This window comes from Mustela nivalis (genome assembly GCF_964662115.1).
Source record: "Mustela nivalis genome assembly, chromosome: 9".
Lineage (NCBI taxonomy): Eukaryota > Metazoa > Chordata > Mammalia > Carnivora > Mustelidae > Mustela > Mustela nivalis.
The window spans coordinates 14100292-14110549 of NC_139028.1; the positions used below are offsets into that span (position 1 = coordinate 14100292).

Here is a 10258-nt window from a genome sequence, read left to right on the forward strand (position 1 = left end):
TGGCCCTGAACATCCTCTGACCAGGTCCCTGTAGATCTGTGAGGAGCCTCACACGTGTCATGCTGCTGTGGTCCAGAATGATGTGCCTAGATAACCTAGGCCTGGAGGCTTTTCCAGACTGGACTGTGCTCCACTCAAGGGCGTGTGTCGAGTGTCTGGTGGGCTGCTGCCAGGGGAGGGGGGAAGACCTCCAAAATGGGGCTTTGCACATCCCCTCCTCTGCTTCAACCAAACAGCTGTGCTTTTTTGATTTTACTTGTTCATACTTGTAGACAGCAACAGAGATAGAATTGAAATAGGGATAGAATTAGAGATACTGTGTGTGTGTGAGAGAGAGAGGGGTGGGGAAGAGAGAGAAAGAGACCACTATCTATGAAAAGAATACTAATTTTGGAGTCTGCTTACTTAGCTTTGATATCCATAATATACTTACTATTAAGTGATTAAATGACCTGGGCATGGTCTTTAGCTTCCCTGAGCTTTTGTTTCCTCACCTGACGTATAGCAGGGAGTCAGGGTTTTGTTGAGCAAATAAGCCAATGAATGAATGAATGAATGAACGAATAAATAAATAAATAAATAATTTTATGCTTTGTTTGCAAGGTTAGGTTAGGACTAATGCTATTGCAGCCCGGCACATAGTAGGTGTTTTGTTGATAATAATAATAGTAATGGCACTCCTTGTCATTATTGACTTGGTGGTATTTTTCTGGATGGATGTACCTTTATGATACATCTCTCTATGCTGGATGGAGATCCCTCATCAAAATGGAGAGTAAATCCTGTATGTTGCTGTATCTTTGGAGTGCACCTAAGTCAAGAGGGCCATTCCTATTAGAAAGGGAAGACACTGGAAATCTCAGAAGCTTCTTGGCCCTCCAGTCTTGAAGGTGTGGCTTGAGAAGTTTGGGGGCCAAAACAGTGGCAGCGTGTTGTCTGGGAGAAGTCCTGCCATTGTCCCAGATGTTCCAGAATCACACAGCAGCTCCGTGAGCTCAGTGCCTGCAGACACAGAGGTGTGCATGCTACTGTCAGTGGTGTTCCTGGGGCTTGAATTCCACTACCCAGTGACATCTGAGTCTGTGGGCACATTCATTTTCTGAGTAAGAACAAATTATGAACCTACAGCCCATTCTTCTTGAAAGAGAAGGGGAGGTGGGAAGTGTGCTGGGCTTTTGACCTAAAAATTGATGTCTTTACCTAAATCATTTCCAGTTAAATACCATTGTCTTGTGGATCACGTTCATCTGCCGTAGACTGTAAATTCTCTAAGGTAAGACCTTGTCTTCCTATAGGTTGTGGAAAATGGTGCAGACAGTTTTAGCACTCGTGGTAGAACAGATGGTTATCATTTATAACAAAAGAAAAAGAACAGTGGCAACCTACTCACACCTAGAAGCTTGGTGTGGAAAAGGAACCCCGTTATATTTATATTTATACTTATATTTATACGTGTATTTATATATGTAGTAATCCCATTACAACGTATTGTAAGGTATGCATGTTTCTCATTGGGAAAACCTGATAACTCATTCTTCCAAGTCTAGAAAACAGACTAGGGAGAGTTAATTCTAATTATGTAAAGATCCTTTGCTTTACCAGACAGTTTTTCTAAAGAGTCTCTTTAAATAGCTGTATCTCTTTTTGGAGTATTCAAAATTGGATTTGCCTTACAAAATGTTGATTAAACTCAACTTTTCAGGAGCAAAGAGACTGTACAAAAATGGGGCATTGCATGTCAAGTGTTATTGGTGAAGGCTCACTTAGTGATCACGAGGCTCACCATCCCATCTGCTGAGCCCACCCGAGTCAGAATGTCCAAATATGGCCAGTGGCTTTCACAGGGCATTGGGGGTCCTCATTCTAGGTAGTAAAACTAAGCCAGCATTGAAGTCATTGGCCATCATTAACCATGTGAGTCCTGCAGCCACGGGCATTAATCTGTGCTCTGAATGATCTTGCATGATTCAGCATGTACTGGTATTAGCTTAAATAGGGATACTTTTTTTTTTTTTATCGAGACAATTATGAAGAAAAATCTGATGGCTTTTATTCAAACAAATGAAAACCAAAATTTGGAAGAGAGATATGCATTTCTTACTTCATATGTAAATTGTGAGCAAGGAGAGGAAAAGGAGAAATTAGAATAGGACCAGATAGGGACACAGGGTCCTAAGGGACCCCCAGACGACAAACAAACTTTTATTCCCTGTGTCATACCCTCTTTTTTATAAAACCCTCTACTTGCAAGCAGTTAGGAAGGTGTCAGTCATTCCTGCTATCTCCCAGTTCAGATGGATAGCAAGAAAAAGCAAGAAAAACCACTCCATTTTGCAGGTAAATATTATACAGGCACTAAATTAGACTCAAAGATGGGAAGAAAAGAAGACAGGGAGAGAAAAAGGAAATGCATATTTAATAAGACAAGTGAATGCTTCCAAAGATCATACCGTGTCTTTATGTGCTATTCCAAGCTGGTATCTCGAATAGAAAAATGAGAATACTTCATTTTAAAGTAGCCTACTGTTAACGAGATGCACTGTTCATACATTTGCAAGGGTCCTAAAGCAAGAGTTGATTCATCTCTGCCTGGATGTAGGTGGGGTGATGAGAATCTTTCAGGAAGTTCTGTCCACTGTGCTGAAAGGCTGTTGTTAACACTATAGCAAAGTAAGGGGGTATGCTCAGAATTTTCATAGCACAGTTTATTTCTCTACTCCTCTAAGTTATTTTCACCTTCTGGCCTTGTAAGCCTTGCATGTGCTTTGTGTGCTCACAAGTGTCTAGATTTCAAAAGAGAGAGTTTAACATAAGGAGTGGGTCTTGGGCCTAGAGATGTGTATGTGAATGAGTGGAAGGGAACCATGAGTCAGGTGACCTGAGAGGTAACTTGAAGGCTCTTGTGGAGAGGAAAACAGTTTATTTGCATTGTTCAAAGTTAAATACACGTTCGGGTTTGTATTTAATGTTTTGCCACTTGTGTTCATAAATGCCCCTCTCATTTCTCATATTCACGCAGTTTCTGTTCAGAACCAGGCCAGCATAGACAGGTTTGCAGAGGAGAGCAATCCTCATCAGCCCAGGGAAAGGAGGGAAAAATTAAAAAAAAAAAAAAAAAAATCGAATGTGTACCCTGCGGGGAGATGGCTCTCTATAGAGTGTAAAAATGTGTTCCTGGGACCATGTGGAAGAGGGTTGAGGGTGAGGAAGCCTGGGAGCTGAAGCTTCCTCCCTTCCCAGGCTTGGAGTGCCGAAGGTGGGTCTCTCACTGCAGGGTGCTGGGGTCGCTCCCCTTACCCAGCCCCAGGGAGGGGAAGGACCAGGAACCGGGAATGTGTGGCAGAGGCTCACTCTGCCAGGAGGAGATGTTAGGGTATGCGGGTGGGGTGGGGGCCTGAGGGGTGGCTTGGAGCCCTGGCAGTGGCTGCCTGACGTCACCGGCCTCTCTGGCAATAGGCTGCGAGCTGAGCTCCCCGAAGCGGCGGCGGCGGCAGCAGCGAGGCTTGGTCTCTGGCCCCTTCACTCCGCGCCTTCTGCAGCCGCCACTGCAGCCGCGCGGCGGGGGCTCCCTCCCTGCAGCCAGCTGGTGGCCCCAGGTAAGGGACGCGGTGCGGCTGAAGGTTCCAGGCTGCTGGGTGGTGGGGCGCGAGCGGGTCGGACAGCCCCGGCGGCCTGCGCAGGCACCCCTGGCTATAGCTTCGGCCCCCACCCTGCCCAGACCCGGCTTGCGCGCCTCGTCTGTGCTCCGCAGTGCAACAGTTTGCAGCTGCCTCTCGAGCACGGCAAGGGGTCTCTGCTGTGTGCTGCCGGTCTACCTGGCTCTGGTCCCCGGGAAGAGCCTCGGGCTGGGGTTGGGGAGGCCAGAGGGAAGGTCCGTTCCCCAAACTTTGCAAACGAAAACCCAGACCCTTCCATTTCCAGTCCCCTTAGAAAGAAGCAGGATACTGCTGAGTGCGGGGCACAGGGAGATGGAGAGAAGGGGGCGTTTGCGGGGATGTGCTTTAGCTGAAAAAGGTGTTTCAGCTGCTTTTCTTTTTCTGATTGGGGGGCGGGGGTACCGGGAAGAAGACTGTAGAATGGAGGGAGCGTGATCCAGCGCGTCAGCTGTGGTCACAGACAGAGGCGGAGTGGGATGTGGTTGCTGTGGTGTCCCCTTGGGAATGGGACTTAAGGGGCCTGAAGCCGGCCAGGGAAGAGGAGTGTGGAGGGGAAGGGAAGGGAAGAGAAGGCAGTACTGCGCACCCGGAGCCCGCTTGTTCGGCGCTTGGGGGTGGGTGCTGGGAAGGGTGGGATGCACAGGAAGACATCCACTAAGAGGGCGAAGGAAGGAGGCGAGTCGGTCCTCTGGGAAGCGGGGACCGCGTTCCCAGGCGGCTGTGTGTCTGTTGCAATTAGAAAGTTGTGGAGGGCCCAGGAAGGCTGCCTTATCTGCTGAGTAATCTGTCTCTCCGCGGTGCCGGCTCAGACCCCTTCCCCGCGAGTGGCGCGAGCGCGAAAGCTGGCGGCTCGGGTGCGCGGCCAGGGGCGGGCGGGTTGGGGTCCCCGGGCTGCGGAGAAGACTGGCAGCGCCCGGCCGAGGCAGTATGCCCAGAGGGCCGCTTTGCGGTAGTGGCTGATCCTTCCGGTCCTCCGCACTCCCCTGGGCAGCGGCCGGGATCCTAACTAAGCCTGTTCTCTTTGCAGCCTGGTGCCTTGGGAGAGGAAAAGGGCGCGCGGACACGCGTTCCAGGCGGGGCCAGAGAGGATCTCCTGGGCACCACTCGCTTCCTGGCCGGCTTGCTTGTCCGCGGTTGCTCTCTCCGTCCTTCGCTCGCGCGTGCATCCCCTCCCGCACCAGGGAGTAGTTTTGGGTGGCGTGGGCTCGTCCTCTTCTTTCCTGGTGGGAACGGTTGCCCAAGAGAGGAAGTCTGGTGGGCCCGGCCCCTCCCAGCCCAGCGCCGATGAGTGCCAGGGCGCCCAAGGAGCTGAGGCTGGCGCTGCCGCCGTGTCTCCTCAACCGGACCTTTGCTTCCCCCAACGCCAGCGGCAGTGGCAACGCGAGCGCCCGTGGCCCGGGCGCGGGTGGCAGCGGTGGCGGCACCTGCATCACGCAGGTGGGACAGCAGCTCTTCCAGTCCTTCTCCTCCACGCTGGTGCTGATTGTCCTGGTCACCCTAATCTTCTGCCTCATCGTGCTGTCCCTCTCCACCTTCCACATCCACAAGCGGAGGATGAAGAAGCGGAAGATGCAGCGGGCGCAGGAGGAGTACGAGCGAGATCACTGCAGCAGCAACCGTGGCGGTCGGGGGCTACCCCCGGCGGGCGGCCAGGCCCCCACCCACGCGAAAGAAACCCGGCTGGAGAGGCAGCCCCGGGACTTGGCCTTCTGCGCCCCCTCCAACGCCTCCTCTTCGTCTTCGTCCCCTGGCCTTCCGCGCCAGGGTCCCTGTGCCGCTCCACCTCCCCCGCCGGCCCCCAGTCCGCAAGGAGCACACGCGGCCTCCTCCTGTTTGGACACAGCTGGCGAGGGCCTTTTGCAAACGGTGGTCCTGTCCTGATTGTTTAGCCCCCGCCTTCCCCTTCCTCATTTCCAGCATCTTTGCCGTCCTTGCTTTTTTCCCCCCTCCATCTTTCTTCTTCCACTTTTCCCTGCACCCCCCCTTCTTTCCCTGTCTGCTCTCCCCTTACTCTATTCCTCCTCCGCCGAGGCACTGTGCGGCATTTGTAAATACTGGGCGAGGAAAGTCTCGAAGAAGAAATAACGCTGATAATACTTTATTATTAATATTTATAGTAATTATATACTAATAACACAATCCAAGCGCATGACAAATCACCTAATTTCTCATTGTTGATGAAGGATGCGTCTTCCCTCTCCACCCTGCACCCTCCCCCCTACAATAAGGAGAAGAAACCGCACAAGCTACCAAATATTTTTAAAAAGGCGTTGATTCCTGGAGCAAAGGGAATGGAGGGGGCCCGGTGTGTTGTACATAGCTGTCAAGTTAAGGTTCACTTACCTTCCCTCCCCCCCCAAGCTTTCACTTTTCCTTCAGCTTCCCTCCCTTCCCCATACCCACCCTCCGCTGGGCTCAGGCAATACTATATTATAAAGAAAACGTCTACATTAAGCACCAGAACTACAAGAGGCCACAGAGACAGTCCCAGAAAAATGTGTGTGACATGTACCCATCTCTGGCCAGCCCTCTTCCTCAGCCCTTAGTTAACCATTCCCCTTTCTAGGACCAGGCATTTAAATTTACTTTTAGAAATGTCCCTCGCTGGCTGAAAATCTTTAAATGAGTTGAAAGAAGAGAAAGAAAGAATGAAAGAACAAAAAAAAAAAAAAAAAGAAAGAAAGAAAGAAAGAAAAGAAAAGAAACTCTATTGCTTTAGCTCTCTGCCCCGCCCCCAGCTGTACACCTTTGACTTGGGGCGTCTCCAGGATTCACCAAGGATCCAGAAGCTGTCCAGCCAGGTGTGGTGCTGAAATTGCTTCCCCGGACTGGTTACTTTCTTTGGTTGAACAGGCAGAGGAGGGGCTGTTTTGGGAAATGACTATTTTAGCTCTTTGTTGGTTTCTTCTTTTTCTATAATCGGGTTTGCGTGTATTGGTTTTATTATTAAACATTGCATAAGTTACCTTTTTTGTAAAAAAAAAAAAATTTACTAGGTGATGTACAGTACTGAAAGTGCAGTATCTAACCAACCAGAATGTTTCTGTTTCATTCTTAGAGCAAGTGCACCTTTGTTATATATTTATTATATTGGTACCAAATACAGAATCAAACTCTAGTTCTGTACTACATCCCCCAAACTGTATAGTCTTGTTCTTCATTTCCAGCTGTTGATACAATGGTCACCACTGGATGAGCAATTCAGTGGTGCAGACCCGGCTTCTGCTGTTTCCAGAAGTGTTCTTTTGTACCTTATTCTGTAGTCGACTGTTATAAAAAGATAACACATATGTTTTCTTTTTTTTTCTTTTGCGAATAACAGAAACAACCACAACAGAGAACAGACAAATAATGGATGTGCAGGAATGCCATCTATTAAAACATGGTTAATATTTAAACAGTGCCTGTAGTCCTGCCTGCATGCAGTTACCCCCGGAGGCAGATGAGGGTATGCTTGCTTGTACTGTATGTGTTGGGGGGGGCGGGGTTGGTGGGGGTATTGGGCGATTTGGATGAAAGGACATGCAAATTTCAAGGGAAGTTAAACCTGGTAACTACTTGTAGGATGAAAATATATGAAGCCTGTTCAGTTAAAAACTTGTGCCTGCATCCGAGGTGCAGTGAAGGAAGGGCTCTTTTCTCTTTCTCAGTCTGGCTTACCTGTATTTTCTGGATACACCAAAAAAGATAGAGAGAAAAGCAAAGTGAGAAAGAAGAAGATTGATGTTTTTCTTCTCCCTCCTGATGCCAGACAAGGCCGTCTGTCTTAGAAATGGGGTCCACTTATGGTTATTTCCCACTTTGTTCCCCTTGGACTGATGATAGAAGGGGCCAGAAACGTGTTACAGTCTTAATTATATGCAGTGGCATCCTTTCTTGGGAACCAAATCTTCGAAAGCTGTTTAAATGTTTGGACAATGTATGAATGTGGATGTTCTACAGAAAGCTCAACCGAAAGAGTTCTTATTAACCTGCAGAGTGTAAGGCGACCGTACCCCTAAGTGCATCCCTCTTCCAAATAACTAGTAATTCTAGGTTTTCCATCTTGGTTCCAGGCTTCTGTGCTCTTATGTAGAGAAGAATATTACCTATGAGGTTTTAGGTCAAGTTCCGTCTGCATCTTTTATACAAATAATTTAGCAAGCTTAGTTTTAACCACCCATTAGATATTCACTCACATCCTTTCCTGAAGTACAGAGGATCATAATTTAAGCATGCCATGTTGTAATATTAGGAAGACCAGGTAGAATCTTTGGGTTCAGTATATTAAACAATGAACCAGACTCTCTCCAGTGCCTTAGTCACTCCCTAGTAATAGGTAAAAGAATGCAGTACCTCCCTCAGGCCGCTAGGGAATCCTTCAGTGCATCAGAGCTCTACATTGTACATCAGAATGACTAAGGCACTGTGAAGAAGAAAGTCCATTAATTTTTGTAGCTCACCCTCATCTAGCTGTAGCTCCTTAATACCTTATTACAGAATGACTTTCGGACTTGAAATTTGAATAGAACCAGGGACTCAGAAGGGAGCTTCCTCATTTCCAGTAAGCTCCCCTAAGTGTGTGGATATTACCTTCTTCCCCTTGTTTGGGGGCACTTCTTACAGTGAATAATTTCCCATTTTACTAAAGCAATAAGATGTTCTGTTGTGAGCAGTGCTGGATGATGATTCCATTTCCTTGGTGCTGAAGCTACTCATACGTTCTTGCCTTATGAATCGCAGTGCATTCAAGGCATGCAATAATAACCCCTTCCAGGGAGAGCCAGTACACTCTAGGGGGTCATTATGAGAGCGTCCTATGTCAGAGTTCCCCAAAGGAATAGAGGACACAGGAGAAATGAAAGCATTATGTATACCATTTAAAAAATATCCTGATACCTCTAAACATGGCACACATCCGTAACATGCTCTCATTGTGCACCTTTAAATCTGTATGCCTTTCTCCATTAACTGACTGTGGCTTAATATTTTTAATAGTGCTCTTTGTAAAGATGATGTGGTTTGTGAGTCAAATTCCATGCTGAGTTTAATATAGTCAGAATTGTAAGCTTCTGATGGTGTCACTTGAGATTTTTTTTATGAGATAGTGAATTACATGAAATACTAGTAACACCAGTCCCCACACCAAATTATTGCAATAAGCACATATCCAAGCAATTTGCACAGACCCTGTTTAGAACATTGCATCTTATTGAGCTCAGTTGTCAGTCTCAGGAGTTTGGGATGCTACCAACAGGGCATTTCGGATTTCATTTATATGAAACAAAAGGCAATCTGGAAATAGCTGCATTTATTTTAAGGATTTTGTTCACTGATGTCCCGTCAAATGAATTGCTTCAAATCCCTGCAGCTACAGCTCAACTTCCGCACTTGCTGTTCAGTATTAATAAGGTGGCATGCTTGATTCTTACTGTTTTTAAAAAGTGAGAAAATTGGAGTGAGAAAACCATCATGTCAATTGTATGGGACTCTGAATCTTAAAGATGTAGATGAATATAATCTTCTTTAGAATTTATATACACCCATAGATATGTATTTATATATGCATACATTTTGTACAAATTTACAATGGACTTTTTGTATTCTCTTTTCTGTCATTACAAGAACGAGATGGAAACCAAACCATTGTGCCATCCTCTTATCCAGAGAGGATGCTGACAAGTCAGATATATGCATGTACTTATTTCTCTGGGGTTAAATCTGAATGACTTTCTCTTTCTTTAATGGATGGGAGAGTCTTGTTTGGCTTGGGGAGTTGGTAATTAGATAAGCTTCCTTTCCTAGTTAGTGACTCAAATGTAGCAATGATAATGAATTTGTGACCATACCTGTGTGGTTTAAATATCTAGATGGAAAGTAAAAATATCTAGAAGAGCTTTAGGGCTGTCTAGACCACAAAACCTGGATTGTGGCTTGATTTTTTTTTTATTTTCAGCCTATATGTTGTACGGAGATACAACTTATATCTGCATAGCTTCAAGGTAAAGTGAAAATTTAACCATTATCTGTTTAGTTTGGAATGTAGTTTTCAGAGAATATGGATAAATTAGCTTTAAAAAAAAAAACTTTGGCATCGACCTTTTCCACTATTTCTGTCTATATCAATTGAATTAATTAGATAATGGTTAAAATTCCATTTTTTCCATTGTGTAGACATGTGCTTTAAATGCTTTTCTGTGGGTAACAGTTGAGCAATTGCTAGTTGATATTATGTGGAAGTTGTAGGTTAAATTAAAACCAGGAACTTTAATCTAATCTGGTCAGGCTCCTCAGGTCCATTCCCCTGTGAATCTGGACTCTGAATCTGAATTTGGAAAACCACTTCTCTGGGCCATCCTTTTTGGGAATTAGTGATTTTGGCTCATAGATGTTTTAGCTCACGTTTGAATGAACTAAGCTATCTATAAAAGGGTTGAACTGAACCTTAATGTGACTCTGATTTGGTTTCTGATTTACTTGATAACATTTGAGAAACAGATTTGATGACTTGACGTCAGTACTTACTAATGTCACCAACCAGTTGGTGCCATGTAGGAATGCTTAGCTAAGAAAAAGAATTTAATTAACTTTAATTGAGGACAATGTCTTGTCAAGGTAGTTCT

General features: G+C 46.1%; 1 protein-coding gene across 4 annotated transcripts; it reads left to right on the plus strand.

The window, feature by feature from the left end:
- The first annotated feature begins 3400 nt into the window (after nucleotides 1–3400).
- On the plus strand, nucleotides 3401–6361 carry LOC309840604 (uncharacterized protein C11orf87). 4 transcript variants are annotated; one of them, XM_082682817.1, is made up of 2 exons: nucleotides 3401–3596; nucleotides 4684–6361. In XM_082682817.1, the coding sequence occupies exon 2, from the start codon at nucleotides 4941–4943 to the stop codon at nucleotides 5535–5537; it is 597 nt and encodes a 198-aa protein (XP_082538943.1). In that variant the 5' UTR covers nucleotides 3401–3596; nucleotides 4684–4940; the 3' UTR covers nucleotides 5538–6361. The 4 variants fall into 4 exon arrangements, with proteins under 4 accessions (XP_082538943.1, XP_082538946.1, XP_082538944.1 ...); XM_082682820.1 differs by lacking the exon at nucleotides 3401–3596 and adding an exon at nucleotides 3850–3871; XM_082682818.1 differs by lacking the exon at nucleotides 3401–3596 and adding an exon at nucleotides 4184–4270.
- Nucleotides 6362–10258: the final 3897 nt, after the last annotated feature.